This window comes from Spodoptera frugiperda, chromosome 14, assembly GCF_023101765.2.
Source record: "Spodoptera frugiperda isolate SF20-4 chromosome 14, AGI-APGP_CSIRO_Sfru_2.0, whole genome shotgun sequence".
In the NCBI taxonomy this organism is placed as follows: Eukaryota; Metazoa; Arthropoda; class Insecta; order Lepidoptera; family Noctuidae; genus Spodoptera; species Spodoptera frugiperda.
The window spans coordinates 1,358,180-1,383,453 of record NC_064225.1 but is presented as its reverse complement, the minus strand read 5'-3'; the positions used below and the strand labels follow the sequence as shown (position 1 = coordinate 1,383,453).

General features: G+C 36.3%; 1 protein-coding gene across 2 annotated transcripts in view; it reads left to right on the top strand.

The window, feature by feature from the left end:
- The window catches only part of LOC118279399 (uncharacterized), a 136,280-nt gene that overhangs the window by 38,897 nt on the left and 72,109 nt on the right, over nucleotides 1–25,274 (top strand). Inside the window, exons 1-2 of one of the 2 annotated variants that reach the window (XM_050698317.1) lie at nucleotides 21,714–21,858; nucleotides 24,010–24,102. In XM_050698317.1, coding sequence (XP_050554274.1) covers nucleotides 21,801–21,858; nucleotides 24,010–24,102 — 151 coding nt within the window. In that variant the 5' untranslated portion in view covers nucleotides 21,714–21,800. Of the gene's footprint in view, nucleotides 1–21,713; nucleotides 21,859–24,009; nucleotides 24,103–25,274 lie in introns of those variants that run through there. The other variant, XM_035599093.2, reaches the window with a different exon arrangement.

Here is a 25,274-nt window from a genome sequence, read left to right as displayed (position 1 = left end):
ACACAATTTTCATCACTATTCCATTCAACTTATACACGAAACTATCGTTTAATACTATAATAATTAAATTCCTGCCTGCTTCCCTTCCACATAACGCCTCTAGTGTAACTAATAAAGCGGAGTTCAGCGCATCTTCACGTCTCCGGAGTAATCGATAGCAGTGAGCACACCCTACCAATATATTCTGCGGTAATGTACGGATTACTGATCAACTTGGGGGCACCCTACACTCTTTATGTAACTGTGAAGGTCGGTTACGAATGGATTTCTTCAAGTCAATTGGCGAGGTTGAGCTGTTGACTTTATTTGAAAAAAAAAACTATTTAAGGAAAAAAAGAATCTGTAATTGTTTTATTTATAGACGGCGCCGAATGCTTACCATCAGGTGACCGCTCCACTCGTTTGCTTCCAATTCCATAAAAATAAAAAACATTAAGTTTGATGATTAACATGGTTGTGTAGTTCGTTAGTCGGGTTTCATACACCCGCATGATGAACAGGGGTCACAAATGTATTCTGCTCTCGTCGCTACCAAATAGATTGATATTATTTTTTTACATCGTCCTTTGATTTCTCCAACTTAGGAGCCGGAGCCTCGATAACCCGCTAGGCAGTCCGCAGCTCTTGGTCGAAATAGATTTGAATTGAAAGTCGTTAGATTTTCACAACAGACTGTATTAATTTTTTAAACCAAATAGAATATATGTATATAGTTCACATAATAAGTGTTGCTACAACCTATTCATAGATAAATATTAAAGTAACTAAATTAATACACAACAGTTTTAAGTATTTTGATACACATACCAACAGATTGCTTATCAATGCATCTGTTCTCCATTCGAAGGTACACTTTAGAACGAGCATCTAACTTCACTGACGGACAGACGGACAGACTATTGTTTATTTCTTTGTTGACGTTTTAAAAGTACTGTTTCAATTAAACGATTGGAATAATTGATTTGACTTTAACTTTGACTTTGACTTTTTAAACGTCTTTAAAAAATAAAAAGACGAGTAATTTTCGCGATTTATCTTTAAAAATATTTGTATTTTTATCATCATAATGATAATGACGTAAAGTTTTGCTCGTAATTCTTCTTCAAGAGTGATAAAAAATATTTTAAATGCTGAAAGTTATTCTTCAGGGATATGCGTAGTGTAATAAAGTCATTGAAACTTTATTTAAACGCTTTTTTTTTATTTATTGAATTTTTTGTCATTCGCCGTTTAGAAGTTATATTTTTTTAGTTTACTAACGATCTTAGTTTAGAAAAATATGTAAATATGATTTTTAAAATTATTAGAATCAAAATCATAAGTAAGAGTTATTTAGGATGAAGGAACACCTAAAGCAATCCCTTTCAAAGGTTGATGAAAATCAAAATCATGTATTGTTAAGTCTCACCTAACTTAGTTCACCCCTAGATTTAAGTGGCGGTTAGTGCACACGTTTTTTTTTTTTTGTGGAGGACATTATTTGGAAGCAAGCATACGACTATTTATGACCACTAGCATAGTATCTTGTTTATTATTGCACCAAGATACAGCTCAAATTTGTATCTTGCTGTAAACACAATTTTTTACCCCACACATCCAACCAACTTGTAAACAAAAGCCAAAATCTCTCAATCTCCACCACTCGATGACAAAACCACAAAAACGTACAAACACAAATGAATGCAAACCAAAAGCTTCCTTATACCCGCTCATTACAATTACAATTATGAAAATATCCTAAAACTCCTGCATCCCTTCAGTAGCCGCTTACATAAAATTTCCCCCAAACGTACAAACCCCAATAGTTTCTCTAACTACATACAAAAACACGGACGTCCCCTCCCATACATAATGTATGAAGCTAAGCTTATCGTGCGTTCGACAGGAGTGCTCCAATTCGCTTTCTCATACAAATATATTTTATACATAATTGTGGGGATTTACATGGTTCGTGTCGTGTGGTGCTGGAGAATGGGTTTTTTATGGTATAAGCCGGTCAACGAGCTGATGGATCGCTTGATGGTAAGCTATCGCCGTGGCCAATGGATACCTGAAACACCAGAGGTGTTACTCGTGCATTCCCGGCTTTATAGGAGTTAGGAATTTGATGACTTTTGGACATTCGGTGATTGAGGGTAATTGGGCCTTCGGTAATCTTACTCAAAGACGACACAGAACGCAAGCGTTGTTTCACGTCGGTTTTCTGTGAGGCCGTGCTATCACTCCGGTCTTGGGCTCGCTGTCATTGCAGCGGTAAGTCCCCTCTTTGAGGAGTGGCTAGAGAGGCGCCACGGCGTCCTCACCTACCGCCTGACGCAGGTGCTTACCGGACATGGAAGTTTCGGTAGGTTCCTGTTTCTGATTGGGCGGGAGGAAACGCCCGGGTGTCATCACTGTGCGGACCGCCCGGAGGATACGGTGGAGCATACGGTGGCGGTGTGCCCTGCATGGGCTGAGCACCGCCGTGTCCTCAGGGATGTGGTCGGCGACGGCGACCTCTCGCGTCCGGCATTGGTTCAGACCATGGTGCGGAGCGAGGGGGACTGGGATGCCGTCTCCTCCTTCTGCGAAGCAGTCATGCTAGCTAAGGAGGAGGCGGGGCGCGTGAGAGAACGAACCTCTTCACGCCCCAGACGTCGCGAGAGACACTCCGGGCGTCGGGGATCGCGAGACGATCTCCGGCCACCGTAAGTGCGGGCCTGCGGACGGTGAGCAAGGGTAGCTCGCCGCCCGACCAGAACCAGACCCGTGTGCGGCGCGTCGCGTTCCGCGCGCGCCTCAAAGAGCCATCAGACCACCACAGATGGGGCCCAATAGGGCTGATGCTTAATCCGGAGCTGCGGACTACCTAGCGGGTTTACCGGGGCTCCGGCTTGACAAGCAGGAGAAGGAACGGGGTGGTTTTTAGTCAGTAAGAGTCTGACACTCCCTCTCGCTTTGCCCTGGCGAGAGAAGTCATTGGATGATTTTCCCCGCTGAAAAAAAAAAAAAAATCACTCCGGTCTAGCCGGCTCATTCGTGCCGAAGCATGGCTTTCCCACACATTATGTGTTTTAATAGGGGTGTTGATGAAGTTAGGGTGATCTGACTGGTTAAATTATTCTAGACTTTGTGCTACTTCTGAGAAAATTTCAAAATACCGACTGATCGAACTGCAAATGTGACTAAAGAGCTGAAGTATCAGGCTCGATTTTGGTGCCTCGTTAATTAAGTAGTGGGTACAAAGAATAAGTACTGGTATCGATTCAGTCATTATGCAAATTGAGATTTCTCTTGGTGTTATGAAAATGTTAGTACATAATCGTATGGAGTATGGAACTGGGCTTTGTATATGACAATAGACACACCGTCTATTACATAGATCTCATAACATAATTGGCGTAAACCCATTATTACATCACATAAATATCATACGCCTACGCCATCAGGGATTAAATGACAAATAATAATGAGCCCTTACGTTAAATGATAAATCATATATTTCCCCAAACGGGTTACAAAGTAATACATTTTAAGTGTGGGAGAGCCATGCTTCGGCACGAATGCCCGATTCGATCGGAGTGATACCACGGCGTCACAAAAAGCTGACGTGAAACAACGCTAACGTTGTGTTTTGCTGTGTGAGTGAGGATACCGGAGGCTCCAATAATCCTTAATTTTCTAACCCTCAAAAAGCCGGTAATGTAATTGTAACGCCCCTGGTGTTATGGGTGTCCATGGGCGGCGGCGATTGCTTATCATCAGGTGATCTGTCTGCTTATTTACCGGCTTATTACATAAAAAAATACATTTACATTGGTCAAGATTGACATATTATTATGTCAATCTTTAACCTATTAAATGAGACTGGTTACCTAAACTTAATATAAAAAAGGGTTCAATGCCAAACGCCCCACTTTTCAGTGTATTTTCAACCTTATTAACAAGAAGAACACAAACAAACTGCGCAAAAGGTCGATTAACTCAAAAAACTTTGGTTCCAGAAATATAGAGGCAATTTTTTGTTTATATTTTTGCTAGGAAGTGTATAATCGTGTTGTTTCTATGAGAAGAGATTGCTCATTCACGTGAGAAAACATTGTATTGAAACGCTTCGAAACTCAGTCAGTGTATCAAAAAGATATTTTCATTGAATATTTTTTCTACTGATATTTTTATTTAGTGTTACTAAGGTGAGTTATTTAATTTTAGCTCCATTGTTGGAAGTTTTTTGAGTGTTAAACTGATATTTTTAAACGAAATTCTTGGATTTTCTTATTGCTCATGTTATTTATGAACACAACATTGAACTTCTACCTAGGGGACTTATAAGGGCTCCGGCTCCAAAAGCAGGAGTATAAACGGTGTGGCTTTGACTCAGTAAGAGTCTGACACTCCCTGTCGCTTTACTCAAGGTAAGAGAAAGAACTGTGAGTGTGTTTGGCTTCCACTAATCGTATACCCAGCTTAGCACTGGTGGAAACGGATTCAACTAAGATAATGTGTTTTTTATATGAAAAGATGAGTGCTATGGATGCGTGCATTTTCCACTTTGCGGGGACGCATCTTCATAGCATATTTTACTTGCACAGCTTCATAGCTTAGTATCAGTGGTACTGGTCACATAGTTTCACAGCTTAGCTGTTGGAAAAACACCCTCAGAATGGTTAATTTATTCTATAATTCTGTTATTACATAGCATACCTATAATAATTTATAGCGTAACAAATAATATATATTTATGACATGTTTTAATATAAAACAAAATACTTTGAATAAAAAGTACATAATTGTTATTCTGATCCTTTAACTACATCGCACGGGAATTTTACTTATCATATTTCACTATTCAATAATGAATTTGTAAAATTCAATAGAATGTAAATATATGCAGGTTAAATATTATTTATTCACAAACAAGTAATAAAATATATACGAACAATCGCCCCCGTTGCTATTTGCGTCGGCAGCGCTTTTAATCTAGACTCGTAAATAAAACCGGAGTGTCTGTTTGTAATATTGAAATAACAGCTTTTTACTACATGCATAAATGAATATACATACAAAACATAAATTAAAATAATATTGGTTTACAATTTTTGTCGGTCTGTCTCTTTGTGTTTGCTAATCTCTGAAATGTCTGGACCAATGATGACGGGACTTTTATTGGCAAGTAGCTGATGTACTAAGGAGTAACTTAGGCTACTTTTGTTTTTGAAAATTGTGCTATATCTTAAAATTCATGTTCATAAAAAGCTTCAAGAAATGAGTGTACTCCTTTTTAAAAGGCCATTAACGCACATGTGATTCCTCTGGTGTTGCGGGTGCCCATAGGCGGCGCTGTTCGCTTATCATCAGGTGACACGTCTGCTTATTTGCCACCTATTCCATAAAAAAAATCTAAGCTGACGAAACTGCGCAAAAAATTGCATTATTTTATTTTGGAATTATTTTATATAAATATTATTTAAGTCCGTAATCCATACGAGCCTAGCCACGGGCATTGCGTAGTACAAAAAATAGTTTAATAATAAAATAAAATTAAATGTGACAAGTTTTCAATACTCAACACCTGTCACTCTTTCCAAAAACAGAAAACAATTTAACGAAACAAAATACATATTACAAATATCCAATTGAAATGAATGAATGAAAACATTTTCTTTCACAAACTGACAACTTATTTTGGAACTAAAATAAAGTGTTATAAAACATAAATTTCAGTACTTTTAAAAGTTGAAATTGAGTGGATTGGCCCTCTGTATGTTGCGACAAGAGTAGCCATTGAAAAGTGGGCACTCCGAAACTTGAAAATACGATTATTTATGAAAGAATTTTTCAGAATTATTTCGCCGACAGCTTTGAGCTGTTCGGTCATTTATTTTTGTTTTAAACTCGTATATTGTAGCTGTTCAGAGCAAAAGAATGAATGGTGATACAAAGTTATAATTTTACTGTGAAAGTTTATTATGCTATGTCTTGTTATAGTTTTATTTAAGTGTGGGAGAGCCATGCTTCGGCACGAATGGGCCGGTTCGACCGGAGTGATACCACAACCTCACCAAAAATTGACGTGAAACAACCCTCGCGTTGTATTTCGTTGTGTGACTGAGGTTACCGGAGGTCCGATTCCCCCATTAACAATCTTCTCAATCCCCGTTTTCCCAACAATCCTTAAATTCTTAATCCCTAAAAGGCCGGCAACGCACTTGTAACGCCTCTGGTGTTTCAATAGCCCATGGGCGGCGGAGATTGCTTACAAAAAAATCCTTGGTCTGAAAAATACTACGCTCTTAGTAAAGTACTTTTAATGATAATTAAATCATTTTGCACAACCCAAAAAGCAAACTCATAGAACCATCAACCACATAAAAATAACCCAGCCTAAAAATATCCTCCAACAAAAAAAAATCCGACATAAAAAGAACATAAAAAATTTAAGCGATCCCGAATCACGATTCAAGCGGAATAATTCGGAAAATCCTTTCGACGAAAACATTGGGTTGGAGCGACCCATTATATCAACATTGTCACATTGCATATTGGACCTTATACATTATGCATTATGCATTCAAACACTCCAACAGCTGTCGATATTTTCAAATACCTATCTCAGTTTTTCACCGAGTGAACTGGCGAACTATGTTTACTAAAAATAAACTTTTATTTTTGAACTGACTTTCAGTGACTTTTCAAGTGTTCAGCAAGTTAACTTGTGTTTGGGTTCTCTTCACAGACTTGTGTGATAATTTCTTTTCTATTTTTTAGTTGTGGGTTTTATTTTTTGTTTCTTTACTTTGATACATGCATGTATTGTCTTCGTTTTAATTTGTATTAAACAAAAACATAAAAACTTATGATACATGTATCATAAGTTTTTTTTACAATTTTTGTCTGTTTGTCTGTTTGTGTTTGCTAATCTCTGAAATGTCTTGACCGTTGATGATGGGACTTTTATTGGCAGGTAGCCGATGTACTAAGGAGTAACGTAGGCTAATTTTTTTTTTGTTTTGTTGACAAAAAAATGTTATATCCTAAAATTAATATTCTTATATAAACAACATTTTTTATTCGATCACTAACCTTATTAAATTAATAAATTAATAAATTATAAAAATAATTTTCAAAACAATTCCCGATCAAAAACATAACCTAAAATCACATTTACTTATTTTTTAACGTGACAAAAGAAGGGTTTCATTTGACTGACTAGCAGACAGAATCAGATCTCATCAACTGTCAAGTCTGACATTATCAATAGCCATCTTTAGGAGTAGCTGTCTCGAACGCGTTCAGTCGGAAACTGGTGTGTGGAACAAGTGGGTCTAGACGATATTTATTATTTTTTCTTTTATTTCGTGTAAGTGTTGTCTACTGAAGGAACACATAAAAGTAGGAAATAAGAAGCTAAGAATACCTGTAAAATTGGTATGTCAGGTAAAGTTTATTAGAAGTCGTGGTGGTAATGCATGAGAGTGCGGGTTGTAAACCTACCAAAGGCAAAACTATTTTTTTTAAGTTAAATTTACTTTCTAAGGTTATTTAGACATCACTGACTAACGGTAAAGGAAAAAAAACTGATTATAAGTTTGATATCGCCATCCCGCATTGAGCAAGCATGGTGAATAATACTCAAACCTTCTCTATGTAGAAAGAGGCCTTTGGTCAGTAATGGCCACTTGTAGGCTGTTGATGTGATGTGTAATAAGTTTATTAATCTATAGATGAAGTAAAAAACATCCAAAAAATACACAACACTGAATCACAAGCCAGTTGCTAAGCAACAGATTAAAAAATATATAATTTCACACGTTAAACATAAACATAATACTAACAAGAGATTAAACGCTGATTCTTAACAAGTTTCCCATTGAAGAGTGGCTAAGTGCTAAGCGAGTTCCGCGTGAAAGTGTGAAGTGTTCTTGAGCAGACAAAATTACTTCGGAAGAATTTCTAATTACATTTCTAGTATTAGAAACGGATCAGTGGACGTTTAGGTGTTTTGTTGAGGCGTTTTTTTTTCATACTTTTCGCAATTGGCCTGAGCGAAAATTTGTAATGTTTTTTAATGTTATAAGCCAGTAAATGAGCACACAGATCATCTAATGGTAAGCAATTGCTGCCGCCCATTGACACCCGAAACACCACAGGCGTTACAAGTGCGTTGCCGGCCTTTTGGGGAATTTAAGGATTGTTGGGCAATCGGGGATTGGGAAAATTAGGAATGGAGGTAATTAGGCCTACGGTTACTTCACGTCGTTTTTTTTGTGAGACCCTGGTATCACTCCGGTCAAGCCGGCTCATACGTGCCGAAGCATGGCTCTCTCAGACTTAGAAATAAAATCAAATTACTTTAATGAATCTATAGTGTACAGTGTGATTTACAATTTTTACACAGTAATATGTCCCAACTACAGGGCCCTCTTTATGTGAGCCATAAAATACTTGTTTTAGGTCTAGATGTCATGTGTATATGAAATTGTATGTTTGTAAACACACCAACGGCACAAGAGAAAATTGAAGTGAAAATCCCAACGTTAAAAGAAAACTCGTGTTTGAAGTATCTATTACAATTCATAATCTTCTCCAATCCCTTAAAATTTAATTTTGAATTTATTCAAGTTATTTTCAACAATAACGTATGAATAAGCAATACCTACTTAAACCCTATCAACGTACAATGTACTTATAAAATAATAATATAATCCACAAGAGACTTGACAAGACTTTCTTAATAAATAAATTAAATTAAGCGATTTTTACGCTCGCTTGACGGAGCGAGAAAATTTTTGGTTAATTTTACAATGTGTTCCACTCCACTTTGCTTTGCTTTAAGCGAAGTGAACACGACTCGTAGTCGCTTCGCTTGGCTTGCAAAAAACCTGCTAAGTGCGAGTCGGACTCGCCCACGAAGGGTTCCGTAGCAGCAAGTATATGACATAATATGAAAGTTATGAAATAGCTTGGTTTTACATAATGTTTGTATGAAAGACAAAGTTACGTTTGCGGTTTTTTTTTAAACTAATAATGATATCTGATTCAAACGTATTTTCGTTGTAAGTTTCTGTTGAAATCTACAGCATATATTTTTTTTTTTTAGCTTTCCCACTCTCTTATTTTAAAAGTAAGAGGGGGGGGGGACACTATTGTTCCACTTTGGAAGCGTCTAACTTTCAAACGATTGATTTCACGTAAAATGGTTTTAGAAACATTAATGTCTTTTTTAAATTCCTATCCATAGACTTAGACACACATCACGACGAATCTATAAGGGCTCCGTTTTTTGCCATTTGGCTATGGATCCCTAAAAAGTGTTTGCTGAGCGAAGCACTCGTGATTTTCATTCAACATTCAACGTAGATTTTCTTTTGTCTGCCCAAAAATAGGAGTGAAGTGATAGTTACATTGCTAGTCTGGAATTGTGTATGATGTTTGATAATTAGACTTAATTAGACTACTTCATTGTTTTGATATTGAAAACAATGTAGCCAAGGATTGTATTGTGAATCTGATTGAAAAAGAGTAACCTATGGACTTTCTTGCTCGTTCTTCTCCATAGGAATCTACACTTTGGAACGGGCAAATAGAGCAACTAGAGTACTGCCCGACAGACAGACGTTGAGATAACGTACTTTCCACTCCTAAACTTTGATTCGTTTTATTTAAATATTTATTATTTTATATGACAAAATAAAAAGAAATACGTATATAATATTTTTTCATTACCTAACTGACAAACTAAATAGAGTTTTAATTTTCAAACTCCGTCATCATCCCTATTCAATATTTATTAAGATTACTTTTAGCGTGCAACATATTTTAAATAAAAAAGCCTCTGCACTCAATCTTTCGATGTATAACCTACACAATATAATACTATGGATACTAAACCACTTATTCAATTTTGAACTTTAATCACAAACCCCAAGGATCACGATCGAGAATCCTAAGAACTTTTTAAACTAACCCGAAGATTCAACAAGACGAAATGAGGCCAATGTTTATGTTTCTAGCAGTACCGAGGTAATTAATTCTGAGTGGATTTAACAATTAACTATCGTGATCTGGTACCCTGACAACCCTGGCTGTTTGGCTGTTTGCCAGGGTTGTCAAAGGCTCCCTGTTTTAGAAGATTGATGGTGATTCCAAGGATTTAAGCTTCTCTATAAAATCAAGTGGCATAACGACTTGGATTTGTTGATGTGGTGACTTCTTTTCGTGCAAATGAGATTCGAATTTGATTTGGCTACGATTGGTGGAATGTTTGAGCAATTTGGTAGGTGATTTTGTTTTTGGGTGTAAATGTGTGATTTACTTGTTGCAAATCTAGTAGAAATCTAAATATACATATATTATTATGTATAACTCAAAGGTGACTGATTGTCGACATTGTGATCTTACAACGCACAGTCCATACTAACGGACGAATCGGGCTGAAAATTGCGACCAATCGGCCAAAGAAGCATGGATTGAAAATCGATAGCTAATTAGGTTGGGACTCAATTAAGATTGTCATCTGTGTTTCTTTTTAGACTCTATTGTATTGTTTCTTCTTTTCATTGTCTTCTAAAAATCTTTGTAAAAAATCACAATAGTTACCATTAACTAATCTGTAATGTGTGGCAGCACATTTCGTCATCTATCATTGGTGGCGATTGATTTTTTTTATGTTTTATTAAATATATTATCACCTAGAGTGCGCCCTAAACGAACACATATCGGCCAGATTGGCGATATATTAAAGAAGGGCCAAATTAAAAGTTAATAAATTGATAAACTTTAATCATACTTTATTTTAACGCTGTTGCGATAACTACCTAATTCAACTGTAGATACTATAATATTGGAGTATCAAAAGACTGATGACTGTTGATGAAGCGAAAGAGGTATGTAAGATTCGTAGCAATTGGCATTCCATTGTCTCTTCTAACCACTTTTTTATGTATCTTTGTATGTAAATTACCTACTGCAGAAAAGTATACATAAACTAAACAAGTATAAGTTTTCTCCATGCACCGTAAAACCAAACGGGATGTCATGTTTTATAAAAATAGTTTACAGACAACCCTAAACTGAATTCATTAGTCTGCAGACAGAGACTTTACGAGAGCCAAAGTTTTAAAGTAAAAACTAAATTTCAGTACAACCACTATGAAAGCAATTGTACTTAAGATTTGGCTAAGAGTACTGTTTGTTTTGTAAATCTAAGTATATAAGTAATATATAAGTATAATGTATTATATCTATGTATACTACAATGTATAAAACTGAAGCTTGTTTCTTTGTTTATCTGTTGGTTTGAACGTCGCAACTACTGGTCTGATTTGAATTATTATGTTAAAGTACTGTATAGTGCATTTATCGAAAAAGGCTATGGACAAATATCAAACATTACGTTACAATCAATAGCAGCCGAGCGAAGCGGTTAAAACTGCATGAAAGTAGCGAGTATTATATGTGTAAAGCTAAAGAGTTTGTTTATATGAATGGACCAATCACTGAAACTACTGGTTCGATTAGAAAAAATATTTTATGTTGGATAGTCCATCTATCGAGAAAGCTATGAAACTTCACGATTAGACCAATAGGAGCCCTGCAAAGCGTATGAAACCATGAGTGAGACTAACTAGTTTAATATTATACTAGTGTTTACTTGAAACTTCGATGGGGCGATAGGGCATCAATTTTACAGCTATTTCGATAGCTATGTAGTAAGTTTTCCACCATTTCGTCGAGTAGTATACCTTCATCTCAAACAATTTTTCTACACTTTTAGATTTTTGTAAAATCTTTGCATATTTATTTTCTTTAAGACTTTACATTCCTATAATAATCTTCAAAACTACTAAGCGCACCTAACAAACAAGCGAACATAATTTTGTGTTAACAATATTAGTTTAATCTAGGAAAATTTGGATTATTGCCTTACTATATGTATAAAACTAGTGCATTCTATATAAGATATTTTTTTTTTCACAAGAAATGTTTGCGCACATGACTTAACACAATCAAACTGAATTATTTTGATGATTACAGTTAGTTCTATACTCGTACGACAGTATCGCTGTTTTCCATATTTTTTGGATAAGTAAGCCGGTAACGCACCCATGAATAACTCATCTCTGCTATTTAACAGCTTCCTAGTCATCGCTGATCATTTATCATCACATGGCCTATCACCTCGTTTGTCCGCTAACCCTTAAAAAAGGTGCGGACTGCCTAGCGGGTTACCGGGGCTTCAGCTTGAAAAGCAGGAATAGGAACAGGGTGGTTTTTAGTCAGTAAGAGTTTGACACTCCGTTTCGCCTCACCCAAGGCGGGAGAAGTCATTGGTTGATTTTCCCCACTTAAAAAAAAAAAATCCATAAATAAACCTACTTCCTCCAATACTGACAAAATAACTTCCACATTCATCTACATCAACGAAGCTCGCAGATCTCCCTCTAAAACTAAAGCCATCAGTCCCCAGTACTTCATTCGTCAATTTGATACTCGTCTAGACAAATGTCCTTTCTCTGCAACAGATTTTCAATTTGCTAAAACATTTCCCCCGTATCTGTTTCTGTGGTTATTTAAAACCGGATTTTGGTTGAGATTGTACTGTGTATAAAGCAAGGATTTTCTTTTCTTTTTTTCCTTGATTTTTTTTTTACTTGAAAGGTTGTGAAGTGGAGTGAATGGTTCGGATTAGTTTTTTTGTAGTATTTGACTTATTTGGTGATTGTTTTTGTAAGTGGTATTGTCGAGCAGTTTTGGAGTTGCATTAAAGAATATTTTGTTTGAATGGAAACAGTTTTTATTTCCATAACAGTAGAGTCAAAAATTGCAATGCAAAGATAATTTATAATCAACGACATTTTTGTATTATAACTTTCGTGAGACATATTATTTTTTTATATGTGTTTAAAATGCCAATACAACTTCGCCCTTCTTCCATCGAGATAAAACCCAAAATTGTTGATGCGACTAAATCATCCCTAGCTGGAACGCAGTACAAAACTATATTATGACGTAATTGGCATATCTTGGCTGAGCAACTTGACATATCGATCTTGTAACGTCAACCCGTCGGTCAGACGTCAGCTCGCTTATGAATACTCGTAAAACTTTAGCATTAAAACTGTTTGTGTATGATAATGACCGTTAGTTGTTTGGTTTTAAGGGCGATTTTTGTTTGTCCTTTTTTTTCAGATATGTGCATAAATTATTGTGGTTGTTTTGTCATGGGTATTGGTGTGGATACTTTTATTGATGTCTTGTGATTATAAATCGTAGGGAATATAGTATATATTCCATATTTTATGGGAGAATCATGTTTAGGTACGACTGGGCCGGCACGATCGGAGTGATACCATGGCCTCACAGAAAACCGACGCGAAACCACCTGATGGTAAGCAATTGCCATGTATGGAAAACTAAATACCAGAAGTGTCATAAGTGCGTTACCGGGCTTTGGGGGGTTGGGAAATTAAGGGTTGTTGAGGAATCGGGGATGGAGAAGATTGGAAAGGGGGGTAGCCTCCGATTACCTCACACACATAGCGATACACAACACAACCTTTGTTTTACTTCGGTTTTCTACGATGGACCATCCGTGCCGAAGCATGGCCACACTAACAACCGTTTACTAATAAAAAAAAATACGTTTTATCTCAACCAAAGGTGTAAAGGTGAAATACCCATATCTAACCACTAAACCTACAAAACAAACTTGTCACTTGAAATACCGAGCCCATTTCTATACTTCGCATATAAATCATCCATACAATCGAAGATTAGGGAATTTATACGTTATTCCTAACCCAAGAATCCAAATTCGAGAGCCACCGCCTCAGTAAATATTTGCTGACGAAAATACACACTTCTCTTCTATTTTTGTCCTTAAACATTTGTCTGTCTGGAAAATTTCGAGACGGTCTTTGGAGAATGAGTTCAAACTGAGTAAAATTTAAAGAGTTCCTTCTCATTTCTCTGGAAGTTTTAACATCTATTATTGTCGAAAATTCTAGACTAGATTTAATAAGGGTGCTGTTGTTGGGAGTTGAAAAAGATCTTCGTTTATATTTCGTTGTAGTTTGGGGCTGTCTTGTCGTGTTGTAGCTCGGAGATCCTTTTGGTTGTTGTATATATATATATATATTTATTAAATAGCTTGGAGCCTAGTATCTGGTTTGGTTTAAAATAATGAAACAATATTATTTGTAATAGCATATTTTTGGGTTATGTTTATAATTTAGGTCTACGAAGAGATGAGTGGAAGGAGGATAGGGAGGCCTTTGCCCTGCAGAAGGACGACGATATTTAATTAAAAAAAATATATATATCTGATGTGAAATACGTCGAGCGCATCATCAATTGCACTAAAGTATCAACGATTGAATGTAAACGGTCTATTGTTTTTCTATACATTTACCGTATCTGTTCTGGCGCTACGCGACGCTAATATCCATCACATATGAAGCGACCCTTATCGTCTATAGAACTAGCTTTGTTCCTTAAAGCGTACAAAAAATTGAAAACACAAAAACAAACCTTATTCCCCTACAAATAAAATAAGAATTCAATTAAACAAAGAGAAACACCAAACATTCAGACTTTAACGATATTCCATCTTAAACTTCGAAGATCAAAAGACAAAAATATATTAAGTCGATCGCCTTTTTAACTCATTTCCTTATCAGAACAATTGAAAAGAGAACAACAAACTTTGGGAACCACTTCCTGACAATTCCCTTTGATAGGACGTGGCGTCGTTAGCAATCAAATTACACAGCAAACGCGAATCCAGTTGTTTGAAAGTTTGAGAACAGCTGTCTTATAGTGAAGGGGTGTTGGTGAATAGTTTGATGTCGATATATTTTTGTTGTGAATAAAATGTGTGTTTTATTTCGATAAAGTAATTTTTGCATTCTACAGAGAATAACAGGATCAGGTTTATTCGTTTATTTTGCGTATTTTTTACTTTTACGACACTTGGTAGGAAACATAAGAGTAGTAAAAAAATGCATTTAGGCATTTATGCAGGTATAAGGCAATAGGCTCGTTCTATCTAATATGATGTAACTGCATGGTTGGCGCGGTGGCTGGACAACAGCCTGCCGCGCAACGTGTAGCGAGTTTGATTCCCGCACGGAGCAAAACTTTATGTGATCCACAAATTATTGTTTCGGGTTTGAGTATCATGTGCATATGAAATTGTATGTTTATACCCTTTTAACTTTTTATTAAAAATTAAAGTTTGAAAACGAATTCTCATTATTCTATAGGCTATATTATTATTTTAATAAGAGGACGTAACGTGTGTAGTGTTTGTTATGTATACTATTTCCAAATTACAAGTCTCAATTAACTAAAGCATTTTACATATTAAGATTACTTACGTACTTATATTGCGTATATAGGTACTCAAGCTTAATACCTAAAAGCCCCACATTATGTAGATAACAAAACGTTTAAGATCTATTTTAATTAAATATGAGCTCTAACGCGGTGCTTGAAGTGCGAGATTTCTATAAAAGACAACAGAACAACATCATAAGCGACACCGTATTTCGCAAATTTGCTCTCTAAACTAAACGGGATTAGGTCGAAAATTGTATATCAATATTTTTGGTGTTTAAGACACATCATTAGTAACACCCATATTTCGCAATTTTCCTCTCTAAACTAAACGAGATAAGGTCGAAAATAGTATATCAATATTTTTGGTGGTTAAGACGTTTTTTGTTCAAGTCCATGGTAAATGGTATGTAATAATCTTAGGATCATTTACTTTCTTAATTATACAAGTGTTTTAATTTGGTTTACAACGGTGAATGAACAATGGCTACATTTAACCTTAATTACAAAAACATTTTACACCTGTTTGTCTGTCCGTGAACCGAAAACTGTTTACTTAATTTTACGCTTCATAGTTCCCGACAGTCGTGTTTTCGTGTATTACATAATTGCCTCTGTTTTCCTCTCTAGAAATATTTGGTAGTTAGTTCGTTGGTTAAGAAATAGGGAATAATGTAATATAATATCATCGCTTTTGTCTTACGTCGTCACGTTAATAAATAGAAATTCATATGCAACGTTACGCGTTATAACCCTTAAGGGGTAGGCAGTGGTGCACTTGCACTTTATGATACGGTGACTGTACAATGTATACCCACTTTTTCACTATTTGTGTTATACATCCCATGTAATAGAAGGTGTTGGTACTGCTATTGCCATGTACTGGGCAATTCCAGACGGAGAAAAATTGTTTGCCTGACCCAAGAATCGAACCTGTGTCCCGTTATCCCGCATTGGAAATACCAATGCAATTGCAACGACCAATGAGGCAGTCAGACAACCAAAATTCATAGTAATGTATTTATCATTAAAAGATAGAAAGTAGAGTAAAATAAAACGTTTTAAATATCGATATCGACACACAAACATCACTACACATACAAACGCTACGGTAACAGTTGCATGTAACAGGTGCAGTAACAACTTCTAATTGTTGCAGCTACGTGTCATATCATACTAATTGCTTTAAACCATTGTCGTCGGTTGATACAGCGTGTAGCATTACCTTATTCTAGAAGAGAATTGTAGTGTTTTTTTTTTTTTATTATTTTATCTAATATTTTCCTAGTGTTCTTAAACGTTGCCTCACTCTAAGATTTACTCTTGTATCGTAGGTATAGTATAGGGCGCCCTCCAGCTAAGTGGAGTGATGATATCCGCAAGGTGGCTGGTAGTAGTTGGATGCGTAGAGCTGAAGATCGAGCTCAATGGCCATTGGAGAGGCTCATGTCTTGCAGTGGATGGATGCGTTTACGATCACATAATTCCACGTGCTTAATATTATTATCACTCTCAGTCCCTGAACTACAATAAATGGATCAAATAAAATTAAATAATTTTTATTGCATGTGAAGATCGTATCCGCGACATGTTGCTGTCGTAGAGACTGTCCGGTTAAAGTAAAAAATATTTACAACATTTTTATTTTTTAAACTCTGCCCCACCCTAAAATTTTCTCTAGTGGCGTGGGTGCTCGTCACGCATTTCATGTGTCATGTGTTATGAACTTTTATGACATACAAGTGTTACAATAGAATTGTGTCATGTGTATGTGAACTTGTATGTCATAAAAGTTCATATACAATGACACTTAGACCAGTAACAACAATTTATGGATCACACAAAGAGTTGCTTAAACTCCCTTCAAAACAAAAAATAAGGCATCGTCAATATCACGTTTTTTTTTTATAAATCTCATCCAAACCAGATCTTTTAATCTGCGAAGGTACGGTAATCGCTTACTCATCGTCCCTTTTCGTAACAAAGCGTTTAAACTCGTCACGAAGTTTAATTCAGCTTCCATTGGATCTAAACTTGCTTAGTAATACGTATTGCTTGTAAAGGTTACCTGAATTTTGACCTAGTTTAAAAAATTAGTCGTTGTTCTGTTTTGGCATTAGAGAACAATGTTTATACCCCTACATTACAATAAAAAGTACCCTTAATAGACGAGGATGAATGAAGGACTGATGACTGTTGATGAAGCGAAAGAGGTATGTAAGATTCGTAGCAATTGGCGTTCCATTGTCTCTGCCTAACCCCATGGGAGTGATACCACGGCCTCACAGAAAACCGACGTGAAACAACGCTTGTGTGGTATTTCGTAGGGTAAGTAAGGTTACCCCTTCCCAATCTCCGATTCCCCAACAATCCTTAAATTCGAACGCACTTATAACTCTTCTGGTGTTTCGGGTGTCCATGAGCGGCGGCAATTGCTTACCATCAGATGATCCGTCTGCTCGTTTCCCGGCTTTTACCATAAAAAGACCCACCAGAACAGCACGGCTGATTATAATAAATACATTCTACTCTGCCGTTTCATTATACGATCTTTTAATTTTGAAATAATTATAAATTAAAACCGGAGCAAAGCCGCAAGCGATGTTCTAACTAAATATAATTATGTAGATAATTCTTCTTTACCGAGAGAGATAATAAATGAATGTTAACTCTTTTGTTATAAATAAATCCTTTGTTAGTACAGTTGAAATTTATTCGTGATACCGGCTTGTATACCCCGGTTCGTAAATAGAATTTTTAGCCCATTGTATCGTGGCCTTCTGACCGAGTTTTAATCATGGCTTCTTAATGAGATTATCTGGTTAAATATAATGCTGAATGAGGAAGAGGTCTTAGTCAAGTCATGCTCGGAGCATTGTATTCATCTTCCTGCTGTTCCTAATTTCTTTTTTATTGTATAAGCCGGGAAACGAGCAGACAAATCATCGGATAGTAAGCAATCGCCGCCGCCCATGGCAATACTAAAGAAGCCACAGGCTTGCAGGCCTTTTAACTCGTGTCTTGAAGGTTAAGGTTTAAGTTTTTTTTTTTTTTTTTTTTTTTTTATATTGAATGGGCCGACGTTTGGCCGCTATCTCGCCTGATGGTAAGTGATGATGCGGCCTACGGTGGAGCACGTCTGCCCATAAGCAACCTATTCACTCGGGCTTTGAAGACACCCAGGTTGTACCCATCAGGAAACACAGACTCCGGCAAGGAGTTCCACTCCCTAGCAGTTCGCACAAAGAAGCTTGAAGCGAAGCGTTTCGTGCGAGTGGGTGGGATATCCACCATGAAACGGTGACGCCTCGCCGATTGTCTTGTGGTTCGTTGATGGAAAGGACTAGGGGGAATCAAGTTGTGCAGAGTAAGAGAGTCATGCTTCGGCACGAATGGGTTGGCTCGATCGAAGTAATACCACAGCCTCATTGAAAACCGACATGAAACAACGCTTGCGTTGTGTGAGTGAGGTTACTAGAGGCCCAATTATCCACCTTCCCAATCTTCTCAATCCACGATTCTCCAATAACCCTTAAATTCCTAACCCTCATAAGGCCAGCAACGCAATTGTAACGCCTCTGGTGTTTCAAGTATCCATGGACAGCGACGATTGCTTACTACCAGGTGATTTTTCTGGTCGTTTACCGGCTTATTACATAAAGAACAGGTTTGAAGGTCTTGTCGGTTTAACCAAAATTAATGTAGCTGAACCTTACATACATTAATAAATCTCTTAGAATCTAATACACGTGCCATTTGGAGTATGACATGCTAATGATCAAGATAATCTAATGTAATCTTAGTACTCAATATTATGTATTCAGCACTCGATATTAAGAGGGCTTTTCCACCAGAGAGGTGCTATGGCTACGTTACTAAGGATGCGTTTGGCTTCCAATCAATCCATAATTTACTCATTGGTATACATAGCACTGGTGGAACCGGACTCAGATAAAAAATGTCTCACACCTAAAAATATCAAATGTAAACTTAAGAAATATTACCTAAGTACTATTTAAGCATGATTATTGTACCTACCTCCATATTATAACATTTAAGGCAGATTCCATAGCACGGTTGTAAACCTTAGTGGTTTTTTGGTTACTATTTGTTAATTTTATTTAAAAAAAATAAGCTATGTTTTTTATACGGAAATATGCGTGCTATGGTTGCGTGCTATGGATGTCTACTACTTTCGATACATCACATATTCGAGCTGAGCATCTTCATAGTACAGCTACATAGCTTAGTATCAGTGGAAACAGTCACATAGTTTCACAGCTTACCTATTACACATAGTACTATTGGAAAAGCGCCCTAATGTACTTATGTTCAAAGTTCATTAGTATATTATTCAGGAATGTGATTAGTGACTAATTTAGGTACATTGCTAATAGATGGAGTGGCAGTAATTGGTTTCGATAAATGATAATTATCGATATAATGAACATGAACAATTTGGCTATTAGTTATTAGTTTTCTCTCGATATTTGATTTTGAGGGATTAAAATCTAATTTTACAGTTGGATTGGCTATTGTGGTTTTTGTTATTGCCTGCATGGGACATTATTATGCAAAATGAATATATATCTGTACTAATATAAAAAGTTAAAGAGATTGTATTAATAAATCTTTTCGTGTTGAACAGTGCATTAATTGAGGAAAGGCTATAAGCTATAAAACACCACACAAAAACAATAGGAGGCTAGCAGTAGGTGCCAAATTATAAATATGAAAGTCACTAACGTCTTTGTCTCTTCTTTACGCCTAATCCAATCTACCGATTACAACCGACTACAATCTACCGATTGGATTAATCTTGTTTATGTTGGATAGTCCATTTGTTGAGGAAGGTTATGGGCTACCACGCTACGCTACAATTATACGGTGTTTGAAATTGTGCTCACAATATGGCAATAGACTCATCCTCTATTAAATGGGACTTATAACACAAATGCTGAAAAGTGAATGTTCATTATACAGAGTCTTTAGATGCCGTAATGTACACCTCTACCTACCCCTTCGGGGACAAAAGTCGCGACAATACGACACATCTTACAAGATCACGAGTGCCAAAAAAATCCTATTAACCAAACAGAATTAACAAATTAATCACAAACTCCCAAACAGCTACCTACTACATGTAGGAAACGGAATTAAATTATTCAAACTCAACACCTATTACAAAGTTCCCACCTTTGTCGTACAAAAGACGTAATTATCCATAATAAATTTAGTACAAATGTTCTTGAACAACCACCCAACACCCCCCCCCCCTCACAACCTGAAACAGTCACGATCTATAATGAAGGGGCTCAACTAACAGATTACTAATTAAGGTACATATATGGTAGAGTAATTGACAGCTGAAGCCTATTAAGAGCATCTCACCCCGTGGAAGTTGTCTGTCTAAATGTAATGTTTTCGTAATAAGGGGTTGAAAATGGGGTTTGGGGGCCGATTGGGGTGGAGTTGGGGGCCGATATGGTATGAGTAGTTTGTTTTTGACGTAATTATAGGCTTAACAGGTGAGGTATTCGGTCTAGAATTTGGATGAACGTCGTTGTAGCTGATGATGTTCGGTGTAATTAATGCTTTGCGTTAGGATTACGTTTTGTGGCAATAATCGGTAGTTTGATTGGTATGTGAAGTGAATTTTCGATAGAAATAGTTTCGATGTGTTTCGATGTTCACTTCAGCTATGTGTGTACATGTTTTGATGTACACAAAGCAACATTATCTGGTATACAGGTAACACATCGGCACAATTATTATTATCGTTATACAATATACATGTGTGGGTAATTTCATAGTAGTGTAATTTCATAGGTTGACAACGTAATCATCGTCAACCTATAAGTGTCCACTGCTGGCCAAAGACCTCTTTTCATATGGAGAACAATTTGAGCATTAATCACCACGTTTGCTCAATGCACGTTCGCGATTTTATACAAACTTACAATTAGAAATCACAAGCCCAGGTACCATCCCTCACGATGTTTTACTCCATCGTTTGTCAGTCGTATCTAAATAATCTTAGAAAGTACATATAACTCGGAAAAAATCACATTGGTACTTACCGTTGGTAGGTTTCGAGCCCGAATAAGAAGCGGGCGCCTTAAACATCCAAGCCACGTCAAGTACTTTAATTTAAACAAAGCTTCCAAAAATAGAAAATAAATTCATTCAACCAACTCTTAAACTTAAGACCTCTTCAAAACCAACAACTATTGCAATTAATAGCTATTAATTTATTTAAATATATTGCTTTAGAGGTTTTAAGACAATAGGATCGGTCTGGTGTCAGCCATTGTCGGCAAATCAAATTATAGACACAAGAAACTATTAGTCTTGAATAATCCATTATTAAGAATACCTATTGTTTGTGCTTAAACGCAGATTTGGTGGAATAGTTCAGTATATTTCTGTATTATCTTCGAATTGGTGACCATTGATATTTCCTTCTGTTTCTGGCATTGTGAATGGGAGCCCTGGGGCGTAATTTTGTCGTTGGAGCTCGAGTTTGGCGAGTTTTGCCAGGTATTTTAGTAGTTTAAACTTTAATATAAAATCACATTATCAAACATAGCACTAATTTGTCTCCAGTTAGTAAATTCTATGATAAAGTGAATGTAATAAGGTGTCTAAAATAATAGCTATTGGAAAACCCATTGCTATTTACCAAATATAAGGGTTTCTACAAGAGATGTGCCATGTAACTATGCGAGTAAGATTTGCTATGATGTAGCTGTGTGAGAAACATGCGCAGCTCGAATATGCGGTTTGTCGATGGTAGGGAAGCTATCAGTAGCACACATTATTCCATATAAAAACCATAGCTAGACCGAGTCTGTTACCGCCACCAGTGCTAAGCTAGGTATAACAATAAATATGATTGGTGAAATCCAAACGCATCCACAGCAACGTAGCATAGCACATCTCTAGTGGAAAAGCACCATAATTCCAGATTCAGTGCAATAATTGTAATGCTAAAATAAACAAAATTGGATTGGATTTCCAAATCTAAAATCCTAGGAATCTTTCAATTTCTAATAAAATTTTCGAACCTTCTCATAACTATATAGTACAGTACCTATACAACATCACTACAAGATTTTTTTCCCAGAATGCTCCTCTATATACATACATTCATATTCCTTTGCCAAATACAAATACTCTCCGCGGTGACCTCCCAATGTCAGAGGAAAGAGTCGGTAATAAAATTTAACGCGTGTTTCTGAGAACGATGGCAATCCACTAGACATGTCGACAAACAGTCCCAGAGCGTGTGTTAGTTCTTTAAGTAAGCTTGTCCAAAAAAATTCACGTTCATTTAAATGTGAAGTGGTATTGTGTCGTGGGATTTTGAGACTTAGGTCATGTTTGTTAAGACCTATTTTAAGAATTATGTTGTAGTATAACCAGGTGATTTTTCACCAGATATGAAATACCAAGATACAATGGCTAAGTTGTGAAACTACGTGACCGTTTTCACTGATATTAAGCTATGTTGCTGTGCGAGGAAGATGAGCCTACGAGTATGCGATGTATCAATAGTAGGGAAACCATCCATACCACGCATATTTCCATATAAAATACATAGCTTAGTTGAGTCCGTTAAATTTCCACCAGTGCTTTCTTTTTAATGGGGGAAATTCATCCGAAGCGAGTGGAAGTGTCAGACTCTTATACCAAACCACCCCGTTTCTACTCCTACTTTTCGAGCCGAAACCCCGGTAACCCGGTAGGCATTCCGTAGCTCCGGAATAAAAATGTCATAGAACAAAAAGAAATGTAACAATATTCACAAAGTACTAACTCAAAAAAATTTATAACACAGTTCAATGAAGTAGAAAGATAACAAGAACATTGTATACAGAATTGTTTTATTCTTTATAATAATTAATCTTTTACGTTTCCTCTCGACTCCATTTATATCAGATGCGTAGCTGACACGAAAGAGCTCTCAACTGCCGTAATGGATCCAATTCTTTTTGTTTTTTTTTTCTCTTTCTTCTTTGTTATGTAATACAACACATAAATTGAAAAATGTTGTCTTTTGACGTATATTTTGGTATTGGATAAGATTATGGATGGGTGAAGATTGTAGTTTGAGAGGTTCAGGTTTATTAAGTCTTTGACTGCTAATAGAAAACTGTTGAAGGCAAAACCTCCGCTGACGTCGCGTCGGTCACCGGTGACCACCACGGCGTTCAATGTGTAAAAATGAGTTACTATCGTGCCTTCGTCAATTGTGTAATTAATAGGCTTGCTTTAGAGCCGCTATCATATGGTGCAAAGCCTTTTACGGTACATCTCTAGGGAGACGTGGGTCTCCCATGAGTCATGGGTAAAGTCAAATTACCTAGTACTCTGTGGCTTTTTTTAGGAGGAAAATCTTCCTATATTTTTCCCGCCTTGATCGAGGCGAGAGGGTATCAGAAGACTGACCTACTGACTAAAAACCACCCCGTTCCTGCTCCTGCTTTTCTAGCCGGAGCCCCGGTAAACCCGCTAGGTAGTCCGCAGCTCCGGTACTCTGTAGCTTAGCAATCAAAAGTGCTTGTTGATCTCCAACACAAGATTACATATGGTGTAAAATTGACATTAACAGTTCAAAGCTACCTTAGATAAACTTCCAGATATTATTCCAGCAGCATATAATAACGCAAAATCTTTATTTTGTTGCAGGTGTGGATCCCACGACAGCAATGTCGGTGGAGGGCCAACGATGCCTGTGTGTTGTAGTGCTGCTCATACACACAGTCACGGGCGCTGGAGAAGGTAATTATACGTCTATACATATTATATTACATTAATTTTAATTTATGTCATTCATTTTGGAAGATGAAAAAACAACTAGTTTAATTGAAAAATAAGTTTATTATTAAGAAAATTAAATTTATTTGGCACCAAGAACAATGTACGTGATTTTGTCAAATAATATTTTTTGCAGACGGGACGTAATGCCGCTGTGCAAAATAACCTTTCACCATTTATGTTATAAGTCCCATATAATAGGGGGTGAGCCTATTGCCATATACTTGGTAAATCTAAACTCCGCCTCGGAATCGAACCCGTGACCCCTTGTCCAGCAGTTGCACTTGCGATCACTCGACCAACGAGACAGTAATTGAACGTCTATATTAATTGTAATTTATGTCATTCATTTTGGAAATTGTTCCATATTTTCATTGCTTTTATTCCATTTTTTCAGTCATGTTTACTGGAAAAACAATTAGTTTATTTGGAAAACAAGTTAATTATTAAGAAAATTACTTACTCGTATCTACTTAATTAATGTATTTGCTCAAGTAATTTTGTTACCTTAAAAATAAGATAAAATATATAAAGATATTAAGTTTATTCGGTACCAGGTGTGTGATTTTCTTGCATTGTCTTTTCTATTTCTTCTAATATTTTTTCAAATAATACATTTTCGTATAATTGATTTTGCTATAATTTCAATGCACACTCAAGACGAATGCTGAAATTAAAGAAGAGGATTTTTTTAAAGGATTTTATTATGCATTATATCCTTAAAATTGTATGCTAATTGATGAGAAACCGATAAAAATACCACTCTTATATAATTCTCAAGAGAATTCCAGAGGACTGTGAATAAGAATAATAGATTTTTTCGCAAAACTTTTTTTTTACTCAAACAATATTTTTATACCAACACATTCAAAACCCAGTTGAAAAACTGTAAATAATCATTTATTCTGTCTTTCAATTCAAATAGAACATAAAGCCATGAACAATGCTAGTATTTAAAGGTCTCAAATAATAAAAAAACAACAATTACATCACCAAAATAATTGAACAAAAGCATTTTTGTTTTATAAGAAGACAACGACACAACGTCAACCCTTTTTATCCCTGAAGAGGTAGGCATATTACGGCACATAATGTCACTTTTCACCGTTTGTGTTATAAGTCCCATGTAATAGGGG